This window comes from Fusarium flagelliforme (genome assembly GCF_020744385.1).
Source record: "Fusarium flagelliforme strain FIESC 12 MPI-CAGE-AA-0113 chromosome Unknown B0J16scaffold_1, whole genome shotgun sequence".
NCBI classification, from domain to species: domain Eukaryota; kingdom Fungi; phylum Ascomycota; class Sordariomycetes; order Hypocreales; family Nectriaceae; genus Fusarium; species Fusarium flagelliforme.
Genome location: NW_025763503.1, coordinates 5,145,064 through 5,168,831, shown reverse-complemented (window position 1 = coordinate 5,168,831; position 23,768 = coordinate 5,145,064). Strand labels below are relative to the sequence as shown.

The 23,768-nt window shown below is 49.4% G+C and overlaps 5 protein-coding genes and 1 non-coding gene across 6 annotated transcripts; 4 read left to right on the top strand and 2 right to left on the bottom strand.

Annotated features, from left to right (window-relative positions):
* Window positions 1–775: 775 nt before the first annotated feature.
* B0J16DRAFT_352719 (phosphofructokinase-domain-containing protein) lies at window positions 776–3,233 on the top strand (the record flags this gene model as incomplete). Its single annotated transcript, XM_046129269.1, has 3 exons — window positions 776–1,489; window positions 1,545–2,015; window positions 2,067–3,233. 3 exons carry the CDS (start codon window positions 776–778, stop codon window positions 3,231–3,233), a joined length of 2,352 nt encoding a protein of 783 aa, XP_045989613.1.
* A 1,491-nt stretch (window positions 3,234–4,724) lies between these two features.
* Window positions 4,725–4,819, bottom strand: B0J16DRAFT_t17. The gene has a single exon. It is a non-coding gene; the product is annotated as a tRNA-Ile (tRNA).
* Window positions 4,820–6,828: 2,009 nt separating this feature from the next.
* B0J16DRAFT_31471 (uncharacterized protein) lies at window positions 6,829–8,732 on the top strand. The gene is made up of 3 exons (XM_046125203.1): window positions 6,829–7,582; window positions 7,637–8,403; window positions 8,454–8,732. Exons 1-3 carry the CDS (start codon window positions 6,928–6,930, stop codon window positions 8,652–8,654), a joined length of 1,623 nt encoding a protein of 540 aa, XP_045989612.1. The 5' UTR covers window positions 6,829–6,927; the 3' UTR covers window positions 8,655–8,732.
* A 3,184-nt stretch (window positions 8,733–11,916) lies between these two features.
* On the top strand, window positions 11,917–13,444 carry B0J16DRAFT_391698 (uncharacterized protein; the record flags this gene model as incomplete). Its single annotated transcript, XM_046131949.1, has 2 exons — window positions 11,917–12,460; window positions 12,993–13,444. Coding segments are annotated over 2 exons (996 nt in total), but the record flags the coding sequence as incomplete, so codon positions are not given.
* A 2,489-nt stretch (window positions 13,445–15,933) lies between these two features.
* On the top strand, window positions 15,934–19,127 carry B0J16DRAFT_31422 (armadillo-type protein). Its single transcript, XM_046125175.1, has 6 exons — window positions 15,934–16,140; window positions 16,219–16,277; window positions 16,334–18,313; window positions 18,368–18,611; window positions 18,661–18,769; window positions 18,818–19,127. Exons 1-6 carry the CDS (start codon window positions 16,092–16,094, stop codon window positions 19,002–19,004), a joined length of 2,628 nt encoding a protein of 875 aa, XP_045989610.1. The 5' UTR covers window positions 15,934–16,091; the 3' UTR covers window positions 19,005–19,127.
* A 619-nt stretch (window positions 19,128–19,746) lies between these two features.
* B0J16DRAFT_279504 (uncharacterized protein) lies at window positions 19,747–22,944 on the bottom strand. The gene is made up of 8 exons (XM_046123869.1): window positions 22,664–22,944; window positions 22,517–22,606; window positions 21,960–22,464; window positions 21,789–21,911; window positions 21,326–21,733; window positions 21,214–21,281; window positions 20,957–21,168; window positions 19,747–20,903 (listed from the first exon to the last, which is right to left on the bottom strand). The coding sequence occupies exons 1-8, from the start codon at window positions 22,723–22,725 to the stop codon at window positions 20,128–20,130; spliced, it is 2,244 nt and encodes a 747-aa protein (XP_045989609.1). The 5' UTR covers window positions 22,726–22,944; the 3' UTR covers window positions 19,747–20,127.
* Window positions 22,945–23,768: the final 824 nt, after the last annotated feature.

Below are 23,768 nucleotides of genomic sequence, written 5' to 3'. Positions count from 1 at the left end.
AATAGCATGCGTTATTATTCCAAAAGCTTCGATTGTGTTTGTGCGTGGGAAGAGAAGAGGGTCCAGAGAGAAGCAGGCTACTGACCAGCATAAAGCACCGAGACTAGGAAAGAGGTGAAATAAATTGAATCGTAACATTCAATGAATCACATCATACTGGAACCCAGTAAACCTCGCTAAGCTCACCTTGGTTTTACTGTACCTGTACCTACAGTAGAAGACCTAAAAACAGTGAAAAAAATCACCCCGCGGCGGGCCGATAAGCGATAAGAGCTCTTTTCACACATCATAGCCCTCCACTACTGCGTCAGTCAAAGTCTTGGCTTCCCTGCCCCTCCATCTTATCGTTATCCTATCCTGACCTGCGTCACCGACTGGAACCTCTTGTCTCTTTGCCCGGACCATGAAGCTGGCGCCATAATAATTGGATTTTCCCCCATCCATCTCATCTCTGGTGACACGATATTCTATCAACATCATCCGTTAGAGCCGGCGCTTCTATTCTTTTCTCCTATTTCTGCTGTAAGTATCGCCTTATCCCCCCAATTGCTGCTTCTGTTTCTGTCTTGTACTGTTTCTCATCATATCTTCTCTCTGCTAGACTAGAGTTGAGCTGAGCTATATTGCCCCGCCGCGTTTTTCTTTCTCCGAACGGCTTGGCTATAACCTAAAGTTGCGCAACGCAACGTCTTACCTGATTTAAGCTCTGGCAAAGCTTGATCGATCGACGCCTACCTAAAACCTTTCTTCCTCCGTCATCATCGAAATCACAATCATGGCTCCCAAGAAGAAGATCGCTGTCATGACCTCGGGAGGTGACTCCCCAGGCATGAACGCTGCTGTCCGAGCTGTCGTGCGCATGTCCCTGCACATGGGCTGTGACGCCTACTGTGTCTACGAGGGTTATGAGGGTCTGGTCCAGGGCGGCGACTTCATTCGAAAGATGGAGTGGGATGATGTCCGAGGCTACCTTGGAGAGGGTGGTACACTCATTGGTACTGCCCGTTGTATGGCTTTCTACGAGCGTCCCGGTCGATTGACAGCCGCCAAGAACATGGTTCTTTCCGGCATTGATGCTCTGATTATCTGCGGTGGTGACGGCTCATTGACTGGTGCTGACAGATTCCGAGATGAGTGGCCTTCTCTCCTGGAGGAGCTTGTTTCCAAGGGCGAGTTGAAGGAGGAGCAAATCGCGCCCTACAAGCATCTTAACATTGTCGGTCTTGTCGGTTCTATCGACAACGATCTCACAGGAACCGATGCCACTATCGGCTGCTACTCAGCTCTCGCCCGTATTTGCGAGATGGTTGATTACGTCGAGGCTACAGCTTCCTCACACTCGCGCGCTTTCGTTGTTGAGGTTATGGGACGACACTGTGGTTGGTTGGCTCTCATGGCTGGTGTCGCGACTGGCGCAGACTTTGTCTTCATTCCCGAGAGACCTCGTCAGAATGACTGGCAAGAGGAGATGAAGGTTGTTGTTAGAAGAGTGAGTTTTATGTGATGGTCATGAGCTATAAGACCCCTGCGCTAACGACTTATAGCACCGAGACCTCGGAAAGCGCAAGACAATTGTCATTGTCGCTGAGGGTGCCCGCGACAATAACGGAACCAAGATCAGCGCCGAAGAAATCAAGGACATCCTGGCCGACAAGAGTGAGGGCGGTCTTGCTCTCGACACCCGTATTACTACTCTCGGTCACGTTCAGCGAGGTGGTACTGCCGTCGCCTACGACCGAATGCTCGCTACCCTGCAGGGTGTTGAAGCTGTCAAGGCTGTCCTCGAGGCCACCCCCGAGACCGAGACTCCTTTTATCGCTATTAACGAGAACAAGATTGTCCGTAAGCCTCTGATGCAAGCTGTTGCCGAGACCAAGGAGCTCGCAAAGGCTGTTGACGCAAAGGACTTCGAGAAGGCCATGTCTCTAAGAGATGCTGAATTTGCCGATCAATGGAACTCTTATATGTTGACTACCAACGTTATGGTTGACGAGGAGAAGTTGCCCGAGAGAGAAGTAAGTTTCATATTCAGGCCCATTCTCTACTCCGCTAACTTGAATACGTAGCGCATGCGAATTGGTTTCATCAACGTTGGTGCCCCTGCTGGTGGCATGAACGCCGCAGTACGTGCGGCTGTCGCATACTGTCTTTCAAAGGGCCACGAGCCTCTTGCCATCCACAACGGTTTCGCTGGATTTGCTCGACACCACGATGATAAGCCTCTTGGTGCCGTTCGTCCATTCGACTGGCTCGAGGTTGATGGCTGGGCCAGCAAGGGTGGTTCCGAGATTGGCACAAACCGAGAGCTCCCTGGCGAGTCCGGTATGGAGCTGATTGCCAACTTGATCGAGGAGCACAACTTTGATGCTTTGTTCCTTGTTGGTGGTTTCGAGGCTTTCCACTCTGTCACACAGATGCGCAAGGCTAGGGCGCAATTCCCTTCCCTGTGCATCCCCATGGTCCTTCTCCCTGCCACCATCTCCAACAACGTTCCCGGAACAGAATACTCTCTGGGATCTGATACATGCTTGAACGAGCTTGTCAACTACTGTGACAAGATCAAGCAGTCTGCCTCTGCCACCCGTCGTCGTGTCTTTGTTATCGAGACACAGGGAGGCCGTTCCGGTTATATCGCTACCTTGGCAGGTCTCGACGTCGGCGCTTCGGCCGTGTACATTCCCGAAGAAGGTATCTCCCTGGAGATGCTCAACTCCGACGTCAACCACCTCAAGGAAGTATTCCGAAAGGACAAGGGCCAGACTCGTGCTGGACGTCTTATTCTCGTCAACGAGAAGGCCAGCAAGGTCTACAGCGCAAAGCTGATTGCCGATATCATCCGAGAGGAGGCTCACGATAGATTCGAGAGCCGAGAGAGCATTCCTGGTCACGTCCAACAGGGTGGTGTTCCTTCCCCTATGGATCGTTGCCGAGCCGTTCGTCTGGCCATCAAGTGTATCCAACACCTCGAAGGATACGGACGCAATGCTCACAACCACGTCAAGAAGGACCCCAAGAGTGCCTCCGTCATTGGTATTCAGGGTTCCGAGGTTGTGTTCTCTGGAGTGGAAGACCTCGAGTTGAACGGCACAGACTGGCCCAACCGACGACCCAAGACTGCCCACTGGATGGGCCTGTCCGAGACCGTAGATATGTTGGCGGGCCGTCCCGATTATCCCAAGCCCGAAAAGAGCTTGACAGGGTTGATCGCCAAGGACACAAAACGTGGTCTGTAAGGGAATGGAAGCTACTGGTTGGATATAACGACATTCCTAAGTTTGCACCGCTTCAATTTTCTTACTTCTTTATTCTTAATGATAGCTCAGTATGAATGAAATCAGTTTAGGCGTTCAAATAACGATTTTTTATCTTGAATCTGTACAACAATAGCGATGTTCTCTTTTTATGTACGTTTGGTAATGAAGTTAGTTATAAGGGGAAACAACGACAACAGGTATGTACAATTGGGGAAACATATTGAAGTGTTGATGATCGTAAAGTGCCCACGACAAGTTGAATGTCAACTCTCAACCAGTGCCTTCTGTTTTGGCGAAGGGTTTAGCGAGGGGCATTTACTTGTCAGTATAACTTCGAATAGTATGGGGTCTATAGACATATTCATGCTCAATGTATCTCAATGACATTCTAGAGTTTCTCGTCCACATTTAGCTTCGATCAAGACAAGGGCGAAATCAGTGAGCTGAACCATGCCTGCCAGTTTGTTCAAGCCGAGACGCACAAGTATTCACCTCATTTCTAGGCCTGAAGATCTACTGATACGATTACTGTCTGTCTTGTAGACTTCAGTCTACTGGGTGTCTACTGAAGATGGGACCTAGATCTTGTCCTCAAGTTGATATATCTTGCTCTAGGGTAAGACCTTCGAGTCTGAGATATGGTGCCAGTGAGACTCATTTTGCGGTCTTGAACTGACACAGATATCCAATGCTATCTTATCTCTGTCATTAGAAACAACCCGATATCTATGTTTAGGTAGTCGCAAGCGAATGCCGAGGTATCCAGTGGCGGTGAAGCTCGCTTTCGAACTATTCGCATGCGAGCCGTAGGTCTCTGTCCAGCCATTATTTAACAGCTGATCTTCCAAAACAATCTGGCTCTAGACATCTGAACATACTCAGACGAAAAGCAGAAGTTGGTTGTTGTCGGTCTAAGAAATGTTTCCATGTGTTCCTGCACGCAAAGGAGCATAGAGCCCTTGAGTCTTACTGGAGAGTAGTTATTTCCAGGTCGTCTATATTCACCTTCCTCAGACACTAAGTCTCTGGCAATGAATAGCCTTTCTAGTACTTGAGTAATTATAGAGAGCCGTGTACCGATTGTTCCGAGGCCACTTTCACCCAAACAAGTCATGTACTTTACGTGAGAGAGAGAGGCTGTCTCGGCAGTGTTGTCCCGATTTAACGTCACTTGCATATTAGACTCTATTTGTTCTATGAATAGCAGCGTCAAAGTTAGCAAAAAACGTTTAGACGACAACGGCCATTTCACTTAATGGATGCAGTATGTAGTTCGCACTTCAGGATGGATGGTTGATTAGTTTAGGCAAAGAACCGAGGAATGTCCCGTGTTAATAATATGTGCTATAAAGCCTCACTACCTGGGTAAAATGTGTCCCTAGCTGCAGTGAATGCAGTCAAAAAGAAACCTGCTTTCTCTGCGGTTATATAGGCCAAAAAGCAAAAATACGAATCGGAAGGCGTTGGGATTGCTCCCGCCAGGGCTTGAACCTGAGACCTTCGCATTACCGGATACTCGGAATGAAGTATTAGTACGACGCTCTAACCAACTGAGCTACGGAAGCCGTCCAATTCGATGGTGTTAGCGTTTGAATTTTGTCACTATGATTTGTACTCAAAAACAGTAAGAGTATCTCGCCGTGTAAACTCCTTCCCCAGCTTGGACCTGATGCTTGACATCAAATTTGGCAGGTCAATATCCAGTTCGAAGAACATACAAGACATCTTTCCCTTCTCTAATTCTTTCACTGATACCAAGTTTCGGGAGAACAATCTAGATTAATTCAACACCGCCCAGTTATGAACCCTGTCTTACGCTCTCCAACAAGTACCGGGGTCTGGTCTGGTCTGTGCAGCATGTGACAGCGACAGTGACAAACAAACAGACAGTCATAGAACCTTGGAATAACGGCAGATGCTCCAGGCAGGCCCCGGCGCTGACAGCTGAAAATGGCTGCTTATGAAGTTCAAGCCTAGACGCCTCATCAGGCTCGCAGCGTGGCTTTGGAATTTTGACTTCAGATGGATCAAGTACGATACGATGCGGATGTTCAGGGATTTGATTCTTTGTTTGAAGACCCAGTCCTAGTCGATGACGGCTCGTTTCGAAGCTGAATGCCCAACCCGACGGAACGATATTTTGGACTCTGACTCCATCGCCGATCACAAGGGCAATGATTTGCATGCAACACAATGCGAAAGAGATAGACCTGCAGCAACATTCTCAATGCTTATCACATTCGTCCTCTCTTCGACCAGTTTAACATCGCTACGGTCCTTTTCATTCGACTTGACCGAGTGTGCGAGCGATTAGCTGCAAGCGGGCATCGTGGCGCTGCAGGGGGCAGTTCTGAGAGCCTTGTTCTGGCTTCCGTCTCGCAATGCACTGGACCAAGGACCCAAAGATGCTGGGGTGAGGTAGTGTGAGCTGCTGCACTATTGCGTCAGTCGATCTCCACACCACAGCCTGCTTGGATGCAGGAGAAACAAGCCTTGGAGGGTTTCGACAGAGAAGCGAACAGAAATACACAAATTGAAACGACCTAAAATTTGCCCAACGGATGCCAGAATTACAAGATGCGATGGGGATAAACTCTATAATGGGGAGATGGATCATCAAGAATGGGGCCTTGGGCAGAGACAATTTCGGATCAAAGTTCGTCAGGTTGGCAGGTCTCATGTCCTTTTGGCTGCGCGCTTGACCCTCCATCTGAGGGCTTCGCGTGGGAGAAGGCTCCGTCCTATTGGGCCGCCATGAGAAACTCATTGCGTTTGGGGTCGTAAAGTAGGCAGACTGACTCCCTCTGGTACTTCATGGGTCATTGGATAGGCATACAATCCAGTCTATTGTGGTCAGTTGTTCGGTTGGCCTCTTCGCCAAAGGAGAGGTCTTTGAGGCAGTCAATTTCACGATTCAACACAAGTCGCACATTCAATCAAACTCACCACATGCTATTCGACGAAGCTTCAAAAGAAAGAAAGATCATCGTCCATATTTAGTTCTCCCGTCGCGGACCGCTGCCACCATCCATCCATCTTGCACCGACTCTGTCCCATACCAGGCTGCCTAGATATCATTATCCCCGCTTTTGCCCACTACAACGGCACCTTACCGGGTCTCTTTACTTTACTTAGAAGCAGCGCAGCCAGCAGGTAACTCACTCCGTACCTTATTCAGCCCAGCCCAAGCCCAGACAGCCGAGAACCCAGCCCCTCCATTAAGGTCACGGCTGACACCCTATTGTTTGGCGGGGGGTTCCCTCTCATCATTGCTGTCGGATGACGACGTTTTGCTTTGCTTCCATGTTCCGTCCTTGGTCGTCTGGGGCCTGATTCTTGCGGCGCTTTGGCTTGCGCGCCATTAAACCCACCTGACACTCTCAAACTCTTTTTCTTTCTCTTCCATTCTTCTTGGCTGTTGCTTCTTCTTCTTCCTTCATCTCCTCTCCCCTCCTTCAATAATAAGTATCGCATTCTTTTGGTTTGCGTGACAAGACCTCATTTGAGTCTGAGGCTTATCGCCAGAAGAACCCCGCCTTGTAGTGTGACGCAATAGCTATATCGTGCTCTTTGTCGCAACGCAACCGTCAAAGTAATTGAGTTGGCGCCATCAACATCGCACCAAAGCCAGTACGAACCACCAGGAAACAACCTTTTATTACACCAAATCAAAATGTCCCGTGTAAGGGCCACCGATTTCGAGGAGAGGGATTACTACCCCGCCCCTCGACGATCTGCTCCTGAGGGACTTGACGAAGTCGACTATCGTCGTCGCACCGTTACAATCAGCCCTCCTCCACGAGAGGAGTCTCGCACACCCGCATTTCTGCGAGATGATGGTCGCCGACCCGAAGCTGGTCCTATGGTTCTGCGCCAGCGTCAAGTAGAGACCATCGACCGACACCGTCCCAGAAGCCCCAGCCCAGTTGCTCGCGTTCGAGAGGAGCGCATCATTCGAAGGCCTCGCAGCATCTCACCTAGTACTCACCACTCTTCACACGATCATGACCATGAGCACGAGCACGAGCGTTCTCGCACTAGAGTTTACGAGCGAGAGCGAGTTCGGGAGCCTTCTCAACCACCCCCCAAACGAGCTCCCTCGCCAGCCCGTGTTGTGCGATATGTTGAGCGACCCAAGTCGCCTTCTCCTCCTCCCCCTCCGCCAGTTGAAGAGCGGGAGCGCATTCGCACCCGCATCATTGAGCGTGAAAGAGCACCTTCGCCTCCCCCTGCTCCTAAGCCTTCGCCTCCACCCGCTCCGCCCCAGACTATCCGCGGACCAACAATTGAGCGAGAGGTTATCACGCACTACCGTGATATCGACCATGGTAAGTACATCAAAACCCTAACAGGAAAACAGTTCAAGGCGTTAACCATTACAGGCATGATCAAAGCTAGACCTCCTACACCTCCTCCTCAGCCCAAGCCTCAGCCTCCACCTCGTGCCCCGTCTCGAATCCGAGAGCGGGAGACTGACATTGACATTTCTCTCTCAAGAAATAGGACTGAGGTGGACATTTCTCGCACATCTCGTACTCGATCGCAGAGCCAGGAACGACGGTCCGATTTCCGTGATGACGAGCTCGTGATTCGACGAGAATCCGATTCCCGTCGCCGAGCGCATTCCGCTGCTCCGCTGCCCACACCCAGTGCCGTCGATGAAGAGGGCGACTACCTCACCGGCAAGATTGACTCTCGAGGCAAAATGGGCGAGGCCTGGGGTGGTGCAACCAAGGACTGGACTCTTGTGGACGTTCCGCCAGGCACTGAGCGCATCCGAATGGATGGAATCGGTGGCGGCAGCACCGAGACAAACTGGACGCGGTACAGTGGTAGCAGAAAGAGCAAGTTCATCCCCGAGAGAGATGGCCAGCCTGCCCCAGCCCCTGTGCCATCCCCCAAACCAGCTCTTAGAGAACCCTCTCCTCCCCCAAGCCGTGACACACGAGTCAACGTTTCAATTTACGACCGCGAGAGAGAAATCGACATTGAGAGGACTCGATCGCGTTCTCGACCTGCTCCTCCACCACCCAAGGATATGTGGACCGAGGTTACCAAGGACCTCGTTGTCCGCGAGGCCATCGAGAGCTCAGGATATGAGTATGAGGAGACCAAGGAGTTCTATTATATCATGGACTATCTCAAATACGTAAGTTTGCAGTCAATGTGGATTTTGATCACGATATTAACATGTTCCAGGACGATGTTCTCCGCCTAGTTGATATTTCAGACGAGATCCGACGATCTCGAAAGCAGCGCGCACGAGAGCTTGAATATGAGAGAGAATACCAATTTGATTATGAGCGTGACCGTCACCGACACAGCCACCCTCGCTGGGACGACGTGACGGAACGCGAGACGTTCTACGATAGCCGCCCTCCCCGGGGCTATCTGCGTTAATTTGTTTCTGTTTGCTGGCGTTCTTGTTCAAGGTCATTTTCAGAAGGACAACCGCGTGTTGGATAATGGATACCTCTTGCAACTACAGACATGTTGGTGTCGCGAGTGGGCTTTCAGTTCATGCTGGACAACTGTGGTTGTACGAATTTACGAAATCATATACAGCGGATGAAGTGGAACGGATTGGAATGATATGAAATGAAATGTATGTAGATGCTTGGTTGGTACGCACATTTACGATTTATGACAAGAAATAAACAAATATACGTTCTTAACAATGAATATTGCTCTTGAAACGGTGCTATGTGGTATTCCTGGAACATACCTACCAACCAGCTTAGGTGCAGGACCTTGAGGAGGGGGTGACCTCATTAGTCTCGGCTCAGCCGTCCATGACTGAGGGGTCCAAAAGCCTGATGGACCACCACCAGAAAGGAAAGATGCTACATCAATACAGGTTCTCGATAAGACACTGCAAGGTATATGAGCAAATTCTTGTTTATTTTCTTCCCGATCTATGCTTGAGAAACGACTTGTCCTGTCCTATCCTTGGTCTTTTCTTCCTTCCTGCTATCCGGTTAAAAGCTCTTTGAACATTATTGCAATATTTCACTTGGGACCGAAGAGGACATGGATCTAAATGGGATTCCAGACGGCAGTCAGAAGCTTCGAGGAAAACCGGTACAGTCATGGTTGTTTGTCAATGATGATCATAACCGTTAAAAACATTGAGCACATATGACTTTGAGGTTATCGCAAAATCATGACTAATTCATAAGTGCTCCAATTGTCTTTGTGCGATACAGTCATGACTTTTCAGTATAGTTTTCGGTAGGTACAATGGAAAGATTACGGTCATGACAGATTGTGTCATTTCTGGCTACCCAGTGTCGAACTCAACGTTCCAATCACAACTCACTGCCTAGGTAGGTAATAGAAGAGATATCTTCTAAGGTTTAGGCTACTAAATAAAATAACATAAACGCCCATCTAAACTAACATAAGATAACTAAACTATTTCGTCTCTTATGCTTATGACGGTCAATTCTTCTGATACTGTACCCTGCGGAGTTCCATTTCTGTCTGGTAAGGTTGATACTGGAGTTTAACATGTGACCTATATAGTTGCTGACTAACACAGTGTTACACCAACCTTTGACTGTCTTCCCACCCACTGAGCACGACTTGATTATTGGCCTTTGGTAGATAGCCTGAAAAGACTGTAGAATAAATCTGTAGATGACGCTCCAGATAGCCTGGAATTGTTAGGGATGACAGTATCCTGATGAAGTAGTCCCTCATATTCATTGATGCTGACACTCACTGTAGGTGCTGTGGAGAGCATGCAGCGCCCATCAGCACAACATCTTCTCTCGGTGTAATGATGCATTCAGCTTTCAATGCGACTACGGGGTGATACAGGGATTGAGATTTGGCGAGTGAAAAGAGAACTGTGGGATTGATTTGTTAGTTTATTGGCGAATCTTGGTGATAGCGAGCAGTGTTCGTGTTCCCTCCTGAGGAATCAGCGCGGGCAAGGGAGTTGGAATGTTTACTTCTACTGCGACAGTGCCAGGTAGGTCAAAGAAAAAGCGAGATTTAGTTAAGGATATTGTAAATATTAGGATAGTTTACTCTAAGTTAATACCTAGGCTTCTGTATCCTGGTTATCTTCCGGACCGCCTGAGTATGTCTAGGCGGTTGCTTGATAGATCAATGGGAAAACTACAGATAAGAAGCTTGAAAGTCTACTACATAGACAGCTTATAGGTAATCCGGTCAAGACGTCTGAATAGCCAGGTGGGTAGCAGAAGAACTGTCCTCTGAGGTTTAGGGCTACTATAATAAAGTACCCTAAGTGCTGGTCTAAGCTAGCATAAAGTAACCAAATGATTTCGTCTCTTATGCCTCCGGGGGCTAATTCTTCTGATAACTTGAGGATAGCTTACTCTACTCCGCTCAAGGTAGACGGCTTGTAGTAAACCTAACAGCTCAAGAGGCAGACCAATAAAGAGTCCCCAAGTGCTGCAGGTGTGCGTGCAGTGCAAACCGGCTGCAAGATTTAAGCTGTGGTCACTTCCATAGGTAGTTAGTTATTCACCTGCGATGCCTAAACTCCTGCTCCTGCTCCTGCTCCTGCTCCTGCTCCTGCTCCTGCTCCTGCTCCTGCTCCTTTCCCCTTTCTCTTCACATCCTTACACATAAATTACTTTTTGGGGGTTGGGGTATCTGTAGGCGCATCAGATGAAAACCGTCCCTGCCCTTCGACTACGTTGTCTCCTGGGTAACTCCTAGGTTGGTCGTTGGGGTTTATTTCTCCCTCGTCGCCAGTGCAAGCCGGCTGCAATATCCTCCAGACAAGTTCAAGCTGTGGTCACCTAGTCAGCCGTTCTCCTGCGATACCTCAACTCCTGCTCCTTTTCTTTTTCCTTTTTCTCTTTCTTTCTCTTTTCTCTTCACATCCTTACATACAAACTACTTGCTGGCGGCTTGATTGAATCTTTCATATAACGTTAATTCTCCCCCCCTCTCTCCCTCCTCAAACACAACGTCGACCATCTCGCGCGCCTTCATCGCGTTTTGGTGCTATCCAAAAAGTCTGTCGTGTCTTTTTGGGGACTGGGGCATCTGTAGGCGCATCAGATGAAGATCGTCCCCGCCGTTCGACTGTGTTGTTGCCTGGGTAATTCCTAGGTCGGTAGTTGGGGTTTATCCTCTCTCCTCCTTCGCTCCTCTCACCACATCCTTACATACAAACTACTTGCTGGCGGCTTGATTGAATCTTTCATATAACGTTAATTCTCCCCCTCTCTCTCCCTCCTCAAACACAACACAGGCTGACTCGCGCGCACTCATTTTAAGAAAGCGTTTCAGTACTCTTCCAGTTAGTCACGTGTGGCTTTCTCGGGAGATTGGGCAGTTGTGAGCGCAACAACTGGATTACGTCCCGCCTCTTCGAGCAAGTTGTTGCCTAGATGATCTAGGTTGATCGTTGGGATCTTTGCTTACTTGCTAGCTGTAAGCGGCTGCAAAGAAAAGGAAGGGGGGGGAGGGGGGGGGAAAGAAGAAAGACAATCTCTCCCCCTCTCTCTTCAAACACAACATCGGCCAACTCGCGCGCCCTCGTCGCGTTTTGGTGCTCGGGCTCCTTAAAGTCTGTCGTGGCTTTTTGGGGATTGGGGCATCTGTAGGCGCAATAGATGAAAACCGTCCCCGCCCTTCGACTGAGTTGTTGCCTAGGTAATCTAGGTCGATCGTTGAGTTCTTTTTTCTTTTCATCGCCAGCGTTGAACAGCTGAAACAAAAGACATCTTCTATTCACTTCTATTCACCTCTACCCCTCTTTCATACTCGGTCTCCCTCCTTCTCCATCACAAATCATCACACTTCTACTCTCCCAAACACCATCTATCACTCGAACACTATCATCATGGCCAGTCCCCCGATGATACCTGCCAATGCCCCTGACTGGATCAAGGGGTGGGCAAAAGAGAACGCTGAATTCGTAAGTTTCTTAGCTATCCGTGGCTATTTTCAAACCTCAACCTCGTATGCTGATACGTTATTGCTAGGTTCCTTCAACGCCCCAAGTGCTTCTGAAGCGTCAAGAGTTGCTGAAGCTCCCGTCTTGAAACAAGATGCAGTTCCTTTCACCAACTCGCGAAGCTTTTCTGAAGTGTCATCGGTCCCTCGAGATCCCGCCTATCACTATGCGCCTACCACTCCTCCCGCTGCTGAGACTGCATCAGGTATCTCTCCAGACACTGATACCATCGGTCAACTTGGCGGACCTCATAAAGACTTCGGTATGGCTGATCAGGAATTATCAGAGTCTAGCTAGACGCAGGCTCTGGTTGATCTGAATGATCATGTCCCGCCGGCTCCGCAACTCCCATCTGGATGTGAAAACGAACCAGTTGAGCCAGTTGCGCATAACCCAGACGTCGCATGGGTTGCAGCTGAAGACCAATTGTGCGATGACGCAAAAGTCAGACTGTCTGCCAAGGAACCTGACGTCCTCACTCTTAGAGCGCGAACTTGGAACTGCGAGATGGACAACATATTCTCTCCCCGCAGGGTATCAGAACAATTAATCGCCGAAAGCACAAGAGACGAAATAATTAGGTCACTTTATGCCAGCTTAGGCTAGGATTTAGGCTACTTTATTTCTGTAGCCTAAGTCTTAGAGAACATTTCTTCTGTTACTCACCTAGTCTCCGTCAGACAGATAGCCTGATCTCATATCGACCGGTGGTGAACCTTCTGCTACGCATCATGACAAGCTTCTGGTTGAGCATATCAACCATCAGAGACAGGCCCATTTTGACAAGGCGTCAGCATCGCGTGGTCCCACTACCATCTCGGAATATGCCAAGCGGGTTGCTCAGGACAATCCGAATGACTGGGCTGAATATCTCCAAGCATACCGACAAAAGTTTCTGGAACCCGACATGTTCGCTCTCGATTATGCCAAGAATGTCGAACTTGCTCGCGACTTGCTCACTCATGTGTTGAGAGACAGGGTCAAGATTATTTGCTGCACCCCCATCGCTCTTGAACAGATTGTGAGCCATACCGGCTTGCAAGGGGACTTTGTCGCTATAGATGAAGCCCATCGAATGACCGAAGCTATGTCTGCTGTTGTCATGTCTAAGTGCCCGCGTGCATCCTTCCTCTTGATGGGCGACACCGAGCAATCCAATCCACAGGGCCCAACTAGCCTGCTCGGACGCATGGAGCGTGCCGGTGCCACTCTATATCACCTAAAGTCGAACTATCGATCAGGTTAATAGGTTGACCGCCAAGAGTATGAGAGACAGAATAGTTCAGTTGCTTTATGCAAGCTTAGATATGCCTGTCTGGGAAAGGTTCTACGAGGGTCAATAGATACTGCTAATAAAGTTATCTGCATATCCCACAACGGTTGACAATAAAAGTTTGTGATTGTTGACTCTGAAGAAGGTGAAGTTTGGCTAGTCCCAATATTGAGTGAAGCCCGAGCTGCGGGATGTTGAAAGAGTCTCGAAAGACTTAGAAAAGAGAAAGAAAGCTGCCAAATTGACTCCAGTATCCACGGTTACTGGGCAGCAGAACAGTTATCCTCTAGCCTTTAAGGAGACGAAAGTGAATGGCCGAATTGTAGTTCATACCTGTGTATAATGTCCAAGTTACTTCGTCTCTTATGCTTTTGGCGGACTCGACAGAAGCCCTCTTTGTTACGAGCCCTCAGGGTGTCAGAAGAAATGACCGCTCAAAGCATAAGGGACGAAATAGTTTAGGTATCTTATGCCAGTTTAGACCTGCTCTTAAGCGACTTTATTTTGGCAACCGAAGCCTTAGAGGACAAGTCTTCTGTTACCCACCTGCGAGCGTCCTAATAAACAGACTACACTACGTGATCCAGTTTAGCTGAAACCTCTCTGCCTGCTCCGCAGAGCTGCATGTAGCCAATCCGTTGGTAAAGATATCTTTGCCTCAGTGGTCCTCTCGTAACGAATCTAATCGACGCAGACATCGTCAAGGGCTAGAATATGAATGGGTCTATGGGGGTCAACAAGCGTCAACGGGGGCAAGAAGACAACCCAAGCAATATGGGCATTGTGGAGCTGAGAAAAGAGCCAGCATGGAGGTGTTGACAACTCACGACAAAGCCTATCGACCTTTCCGATAGTAAAACGTTCAAGGTTGCAAAGAGATATCGTTATTCTATTCGGCACTGGTTATGATGTGCATTACATGGCCTGTGAGTCGCAGGACAGGGCGTTTCCCCAGACTGGACCCCTGGAAACACATGGAAGACGAGTAACCAAGACGAAGCGAACAAGGGGCCCTCATTTTGACAAGTCAGCTTCAGTTTAACGCTGCACTATAGCGGCCCAAGATGCGTTGATAAATGAGTTATCCATCAGCGGCGTTGGTTGCTATGGAAGGGTGGACCTATTTACTTTGAAAGAATCAACACAAACAGAGGAAAAAAAAAAATTGGCAAAAAGGGATTTGAGGTGGGAGAAAGGGGTTGTTGTGTATCAGCTAGACAAAGTGATAATTTCAAACATGAAATGAGAGCCGTTAGTTTCAGACCATTTCTCCCATCATTCAAAGGACATGTTTGTGCTGTGCTGTACCTGGATTAAATTCTCTAACCGTCGTTAGCCAGGGCACTGTCGTCTCGTAAACTTAGATGGCCTTTGCTCTGCTCTGTCTTTTCATGTGAGATTGGCGGTACTTGATGTTGGAGGGGAGATACTTGCCGAAGTCAGGCACTGACCCTGCACTGTGCAATGGAAGGTCCAGACCTGTGTCAATTTCCCAGCGTCGCGGGGCACTGTGAAGGATACAGTGCGGTTGCAAATTAAGCGAGATTCTTCCACCTAGCAGAGAGATTATGCGTTCATAGCGGAGGTTTCGTAGCAGATCAGGTGCCTGGAACTAACAGGGCATTCGGGCTTGGAATCAAGATAGACGAGTGGCCAACAGACTTGACGGGTCTGAGAATAAAGACTTTTCATAGGGTGCAGCTTAAGTTTATGAGTCAAGCAGACGATGCTCTCTTTTAGGCAAACGAACTTGAAAACTCCTTTGACGTAGGTATTCGGTAGTTTGCAGCGAAATGGTATGGCCGTCGGTGTGGAGGGGCTCTTTGAAGCTTAAGGCAGTGAATCATTGCTGCAATGATGAGAGACCTCTAGGCAGTGGAAGGCTCTGTTTTTGAAGTAAGCAGATAGAACCTCAGTATAGAACTGAAGCCAATGGAGCACTTTACCTCGAATCCAGGCAGACTCACAATGCTGTACTGTCAAGTTCAACAACAGGCAAAGACGACCCTCCGGCTTGTATGATCAACACTGCACAGTGCTTCACAGTGCATCTCTCTTCAAGTGGCGGTAGCAGACTTCACAGGTGCAAACGTAGGTGCTGCGCTGCGGTTGCCCGACTGCCTTGATTCAGCCTTCAATCCAAAGAGGTCACCTCCATCTTTGCTCTCTCCTTCAATTTTTTGCAACATCAAATCAAAGAAAAATAACGTCTTCTCTTGCAACAAATAAAGCCTTTTTCCCTTTCAAACTCTCGATAAACTGCTTTTTCTTTGGTACCTGCCTATCAAACTCCTCGCCCTAAAGGCAGGCATCAAATCAAACCAAACAAGGCGCCCCGTCCCGTCCGTCGTTTGGCCCGCCAAGCTCGTTCGACCCTCATACCCGTTCTTTTCCTCTCCTGGCCTGAGCCCCCGTCGTGGAAAAAACCCCCGCCTCTCCGCCTCATCTAAACAGTTCTCTCTTCCATCTAAACTTATCGACACGTTCGCCTAACGACCTCAAGGCTCTATTCTTTTCCTTTCTTATTCTTCATTCTCCCACCTTTACGCCTATTTGCGCCTTGATAATCATTATTGACACTCGCCGAAACCGCATGACGAGACGTTCCTAAGCAGTCAAAATGTCGAGCTCAGAGATAAACCAAGTGCTCGCAAATTCGCTTTCGCCTGGTGAGTTTTCCTCGCCTTTTCTCACCGATCGAACCTCTCGGACGCTCGACACGAATTCAATATGCTAATCTGCAACAGATGCGAACCTGCGAAATGCTGCTGAGCAGCAACTCACCCAAGCTGCCGAGAGCAACTTTGTATGCCACCCCTGATCCTCCCTTCCTTTTTCGAACACTGGCTGACGATTCATTAGCCCCTATACCTCGCAACCCTCGTACAAGAGCTAGCAAACGACTCCGCCGATGGCTCTATCCGAGCCGCCGCCGGTATCGCCCTCAAGAACGCCTTCACAACCCGAGATTTTGCTCGTCACCAAGAATTGCAAGCAAAGTGGTTGCAGCAAACAGATGATGAGACCAAGAACCGAGTCAAGGAGCTCACCCTCCAGACTCTGAACTCCTCCAACACCCAGGCCGGCACTGCTGCTGCCCAGGTTATCTCTTCTATCGCCGCCATCGAGTTGCCCCGTGGCCAGTGGAACGACCTGCTACCTTATCTCGTCAAGAATGTCAGCGAGGGTGCCGACCACCAGAAGCAGTCTTCTTTGACCACTATTGGCTACATCTGCGAAAGCCAAGACCCAGAACTGCGCATGGCTCTTGTAACACACTCAAATGCTATCCTGACCGCTGTTGTGCAGGGTGCCCGAAAGGAGGAAACTAACATTGAAGTTCGACTTGCGGCCATTACCGCTCTGGGTGACTCACTCGAATTCGTCGGTAATAACTTCAAGCACGAGGGCGAGCGAAACTACATCATGCAGGTCGTCTGCGAGGCTACACAGGCCGATGATTCCAGGATACAGCAGGGTGCCTTTGGCTGCCTGAACCGAATTATGGCCCTCTACTACGAGAACATGCGATTCTACATGGAGAAGGCTCTGTTTGGCCTTACTATTCTTGGCATGAAGTCTGAGGACGAGGATGTTGCTAAATTGGCTGTCGAGTTCTGGAGCACTGTTTGTGAAGAGGAGATCTCTATCGAGGACGACAATGCTCAGGTCGAGAGCTCCGATCAAATGCGCCCTTTCTACAACTTCGCTCGCGTCGCTGCCAACGAGGTCGTGCCAGTCCTTCTGATGCTTCTCACCAAGCAGGACGAGGACGCCACCGACGACGAGTACAACCTGTCGCGCGCCGCTTACCAGTGTCTGCAGCTGTACGCCCAAGCCGTTGGTGCTACCATCATCAGCCCTGTGCTGCAGTTTGTTGAGAGCAACCTGCGCCACGAAGACTGGCACAACCGAGATGCCGCTGTCTCCGCTTTCGGTGCTATTATGGAAGGTCCCGATGAGAAGGTCCTAGACCCTATCGTGAAGCAAGCTCTGCCCATTTTGATCACCATGATGGACGATCAGTCTCTGCACGTCAAGGATTCGACCGCCTACGCTCTTGGCAGAATCACAGAGGCCTGCTCCGAGGCCATTGACCCCCAGACACAACTGCCCACATTGATTGAGTCTCTCTTCAAGGGTCTACTCAGCAGTGCCAAGATGGCACCATCATGCTGCTGGGCCCTGATGAACTTGGCTGAGCGTTTCGCTGGCGATTTCGGCGCTTCTTCCAACGCCATCACCCCTCACTTCAACAACGCTGTCAGCTCTTTGCTTGACGTGACTGCCCGCACAGACGCCGAGACATCGGTGCGAACTGCTGCCTATGAGGTGCTCAACGTTTTTGTCCAGAACGCCGCGTCCGAGAGCTTGCAGCCTATCGCCTCCCTCTCTGACGTTATCATCAAGCGTCTTGAAGAGACCGTGCCTCTGCAGAGCCAGGTTGTTAGCGTTGAGGATAAGATGACTCTCGAGGAGATGCAGAACAGTTTGTGCACTGTCCTCCAGGCTATCATCTCTCGACTTGACAAGGAGATCATTCCCCAGGGTGACCGCATCATGCAGATCCTCCTCGCCATTCTCAACAGCGTTGGTGGAAAGTCTAGTGTTCCTGACGCCGTCTTTGCTACCATCAGCACCCTTTCGACTGCGATGGAGGAGGATTTCGTCAAGTATATGGACGCCTTTGCTCCCTTCTTGTACAACGCCCTTGGAAACCAGGAGGAGCCCAGTCTCTGCTCCATGGCTATTGGCCTGGTCAGCGATATTACTCGATCCCTTGGCGAGCAAAGCCAACCTTACTGCGATAACTTCATGAACTACCTTCTTAACAACCTTAGAGTATGCTCATCCCCTGCCCCCGCCCCTGAGCTTCAGACATCTAACCAGTTACAGAGTACCGCCCTTGCCAACCAGTTCAAGCCTGCCATCCTGCAATGCTTCGGTGATATTGCTGGCGCTATCGGTGGTCACTTCGAGACTTACCTGTCTGTGGTCGCCCAGGTTCTGGAGCAGGCCTCGACTGTTACCGCTTCTCCTGATGGCCCCTACGAGATGTACGACTATGTCGTCTCTCTCCGCGAAGGTATTATGGATGCCTGGGGTGGCATTATTGGCGCCATGAAGGTCAGCCAGAAGAGTAAGTTAATTCAGTCTGGAGTTCTGTAGCCATTACTAACTACTCCCAGCCCAAGCCCTGCAGCAATATGTGCCTGCCATTTTCAATGTCCTGAACCTCATTGCCAATGACACAAACCGAAGCGAGTCATTGATGCGAGCTTCTATGGGCGTTATTGGGTAAGTCGTCCATGACTCTATTTCTCTGGACTAAACTAACATAAACAGCGACCTTGCTGATGCATACCCCAATGGCGAATTGGTTGATGCTTTCCGTCAGGAATGGGTCACTGCTATGATCAAGGAGACCAAGACCAACCGAGAGTTCCAGCCTAGAACCATTGAAACCGCCCGCTGGGCCCGCGAGCAGGTCAAGCGCCAGCTAGGTGGTACCCAGACTGTTATGGCTAACTAGTCTGGCACACGAGATTCCCAATCTCATGGCGAGCGATTGCCGCCCGAAACAACGATATCCCCTTCCCCCTCCCCCAATCATAGCACGATCCCCATGACCCTTGCATGTATATAGACCCCATATGACACTACAGTAATTCAAATACCCCATCACTACGCTTCACCTACCATATTATCGCCACACGATGTATTCACAATCCCCTTATCACGTCACATCACTACACTACACATCACTACACATTGCAAAATGCACCCTTTTGTCTATTTATTAAGATGCAACGAAGGAATAGAGAAGTCATGTATGCCCTGCACGGATGGAAAGCGGCGGCGATTCAAAACTCATGTAGAGGATAGGGGAGTCAAGGCGGCCGGTTTATTACTCTATTTTTTCTGCTTTTGCGATATTGGTTGTTTCGGCCCATGGAGTCTGTCTTGGATTCCCTTTCAAGTGTTAGGGAAGGTTGAAGACGGCGTACTCGGACAGGCCACTCTTGTGGAACTCGGTGGAATTCTTGAGGAGTGGCTTCAAAACTAGGAGTGTGTAGGGGACTTTTAGAGATGAGCGAAAAGACATGTTGAAACGAAACTTTCCGGACTAGAGCATCAAGTGAGCTCGTCTGTAGCTGTCGATAGTCAAAACAATCGTCGGCTCATATTTCTCGTATTGCGAATCAGTTGATTCTTGCCGTGATATGTTTGTGATGTCTTATAAATGTCTTAAAACGGACACTGATCTTTCTGATCGGATGTCGAGGTCTATTCGGTGAGATACTCTATCCAAACGCCCGGCGGCGATTTAAGTTTATTATCCATTCGTGGGCTTCGTGCTGTTGCGTTATAGTAAAACATCGCGCACAAAGTATGCGACGTTTCCTCTATTCTATTGGGATATCTTCCTTCTTCCTGTCTGCCAAAACTAATGCAAAACCTTTCCATCTGAGTAGACATTCTTCTACACCAGCTGCGACTCCAGTTCCAAGTAAAATATAATAAATGAATAATATGCGTAAAATACTCTCTGTAATAGTACAAATCAATGTTTCGATGTAGACGGACTACAAATGTTCTGCGGGTATATGTGACATATTGTTTGTTGGTAGGCGTCTCGATGTTCAAGATGGAATTTAGTTATAGCCATCAAACACGTTACTTGAAGGCAACCAGTCGTGAGATCCATAAGAGTAAAAGTTCAGTTCGTTCTCGTAGCCGTCTGCAGGAGCGCTGTGCGGTACAGGTGGGATAGCCGCAACTGTTGGGATTGTGGAAGCCAATGGAGGATTGCACTGTGGCGCCATCTGGTAACCTTGCATAGCGCCCTGATCAAATGTTCCCATAACCATGTCGAGATTAGCAATTTCATTGGGACTCATGTACAGCTGAGGCTGGAGCTGATGGGGAGCAAACGACTGATGTTGCGTAATTATCGGCGCTGGCGGTTGATGATGCTGATGGTGCTGGTGGTGCTGGTGATGTTGATGAACTTGAAGCTGATGCTGCTGCATTTGGGGCTGTTGTTGGATTTGAGGCGGGGGGAAATGGGATGGCAGTATATGTGTTGCCGATAGAGTAGCAGATATACCATGCGGAGATGGAGATTGCAGAGAAGAAGGGCCTGGTTCTATGGAACTGGCTTGTCGGCTGTAGATGGATGAAGCAGGCGATGTACCGGAGGACGCGGGAGTTACAGCAGGAATGTCAATTACTGGATGAGGAACAGGATCTCTCCCGTCCGCCATGCCGGTTTCCGATGTAAGAGCGCCAGTGGGATCTTGAGCGAATCGTTCAAGGGCATCTGCCCAACGGGATGCGAGAGGCCAGACTTCTTTGCATTCCAACAGGATGGATAGGGTTCTCTGGTACATCATATGTCCGTCGCGGCTGATGTTAGGGTCTGGGCAGACTGAAAGAAACTAATTAATCCACGTCCCAGTGAAGAGAGACAAATGTACTAACTGCTTGGATAATGACACAAGTATGTGGAAAGAAGGCCGCATGTGTAGACACAGAACGCCGCCATTTGAGCACCAACGCTTTCATCAGAAGAACGTCCCGTGAACTGGGCGTCGATTTGTGTGTAAAGAGCACGGACGTTGGAGAAAAGTTCGTACGCAATTTTCGTGAAAGCTGCCGGTCGTTGTTTGTATTCAGGAGAAAACGTTAAGATGCTGCAAGGGTCAGTCATGGTAGCGTAGAGGAGATCTTAGACTCACTCCACTAAGTAGGGACGCCTGAGGACGATATTGCAAAGGCGTGGTATCATAGTCACTCCTAGATATGCCTGAAAAGTCAATATTTTAGTTTACAGCCGGGAAATGCACTTACTAGGTCTTGTGCTTTCGCTTTGTGTTCACCAAGCGTGACCTCGTTCCATCGATGGTTCTGGGGTAGGCTATTTTCCCAATCGTCGAGTTTTCTTGAGACAGTTGCAAATTTGCTCTCTGGCTCCCACGGATAAGAACTGCGGGTAAAACTAACAGCACGCCGAGTAATAACGCCCCAGAAACCATGAGCTTGGATGAGGGATGCAAAGAGTGACCGGTTGGGATCACAGATGAGTGCTGGGTTACTGATGGACGGCGGAGAGCCTTCAAGAGCAGCTCGTGAAGGAGGTTCTCGCCCCAAGGCAAAGTCATTCTCATTACACGGGAGAAGAGCAGTAATGTCCGATGCAGAAAGAGATATAGGTGAGTGAGGACCCGAGTGTAACTGGTCCTGGCTATGTAACATCCACTAGCAATGATGTTCAGCAAATTTACTGATTCGCAATGTGACTCGAATAACTTACTAGAGTTCGACGAGCAGATTCCCCACGAATTACAGTATCGGGTGTCGGGTCCGCGATGTCGTACGTTTCTTCCAAGTGTAGGCGTAGCGCGGATGCCATCCGAAGAGCAATGCCCATATTCATCTGTTGGTCAGCAATGAACATATCCCTCATCTTGGACTTTGTACATACATGACTTTCGTTCCTGATTCCACTGCCTTGCTGCGCAATACTGAGTAGGTAAAATGCTTGGCAGCTCTCTAACGTGTACTTGGACACAAAGATCTCACTGGGTGCGATGGCTGCCGCACGTTCCATAAAGAACTCAGCTGCTTTCATGCCGGATCCATATCGGGTCGAAAGAGGAGGGCTGAGGCGTGCTGAAATGCTGAGGATGCTAACAACGAGAAAGACGCTAACGGATTGGTGATCTTGAAGAAGGCGTCTCGAGAATTGCTCCTTGGGGATGAAACCAAGTTGAAAGTAATGTCGCGTAAATCGATTCACGCCGTCGATAATTTCTGGCAATGGAGGCAAATGATCCCACTCGCTGGTTGATCTGTTTGAAGGTTTTACGGGGGCGTCAAGAATGTCACGCCGTGCTTTGGCTGGGTCTCGTCGACCTGACTTATCTGCTCGGACACGAGGGTGACGAAAGTCACGATCATGATCTGGTTGACCTCGCTCCAAGAATGTGCTATTGAATAAGTGTTAGCCCGAATAACAAAAGTGCACTTTCGCAGCTTTACCATTCATCGGCACCATACCCGGCCTCAGCACAGGCCTTACACGGAGGTTGAGCGCGATCGTGGATACATTTGCTTCTCATTCGCCGGCACCTATGAAATGTTGTCAGATACAAACAGAGTCTATAAGGAATGAACAAAGTAATTTACCGTCGGCAGGCAATTGGGGCTCGTCGTTTGACGGCCGGGGTAGAAGACTCGGATTCAGCCATATGCCCAGCCGCCGTGCTACGCAGCTGGAAGTTTGAATAGTTCCGGTATAGATGTGCGACTTGGTTGGTATCTGGCGCTCTTGCAAGGGGAGTTGCTGCAACAGGGACCTTAAAAGCTGCCGAAGGTCAAAGTACACGTATTGTGAAAGCCCGTGACGGGGTTCGACCTGTAATAGGCGTATCCCAGTAGTCGTGGAACTGGGGCCTTATACCGCGATGAAGACCAGATTTGATTTAGCCTCGAGCTGTACGATATATGTAAAATGAGCGGTAGATGGTGTGGGAGCGGGAGCGGAGCAGCAGATTAACTGCCGGGTGACAGGCGGACGTGTTGTACACGGTCCAGGCCGGCTTGACAGTACGGGGCGCTTCCGCCTTTTTGGGCAGGTATCAACAGGGTCCTATTGCGCCGGTGTTTGTATGCAAAAGAAGGGAAGGCAGAACAACCAACTGTTAACATGTGTCTGTCGGTGCTTCAGAGCAGCTATGCTAAAGGCGATTGGCTCATAAGACGAGGGGCTCATAAAGTACAGAGTAGATTATCTGTATGACGTTAAGGTAAGTAAGTAGTGATAGAGTGCAGCTTTCAGCAAGTCCTTTGATAGCACGGGCTTAAACTCCTCAGCCCGGTACTCTCGTATTTGCTTCAAGCAGGGTACTTGTAAGTACGTAATGTGCTTCCAGGTCCTCGGTCCGTGTTGAATTTGCTGGTGCAGTTTGAACAATGGAGGGGGGACTGGCGCTTTTGTTCAGTGCAGAGTCGGGGTGGGACGCCAGAAAGAATGGCAGGATATAAGCGGAGACGGGTTGAGACAGCGACGATGAGTGGGCATCACAGCGATATTTGATAAAGATGGATGGATATTGGTAAGTTATCCCCCAGGAACAGGGCACAGAGCGTCTATGCTGCTAGCCGCGATGCAAGTGAAGCCACTGGCGTTGGCACGGTCTTGGCCATACAAAACCCTGGCGAGTAGGTAGGCTATCAGGTTGCAGGCAGATATGGAGGGAGAAAGACGGCGCAAACCCAAAATGATAATTGA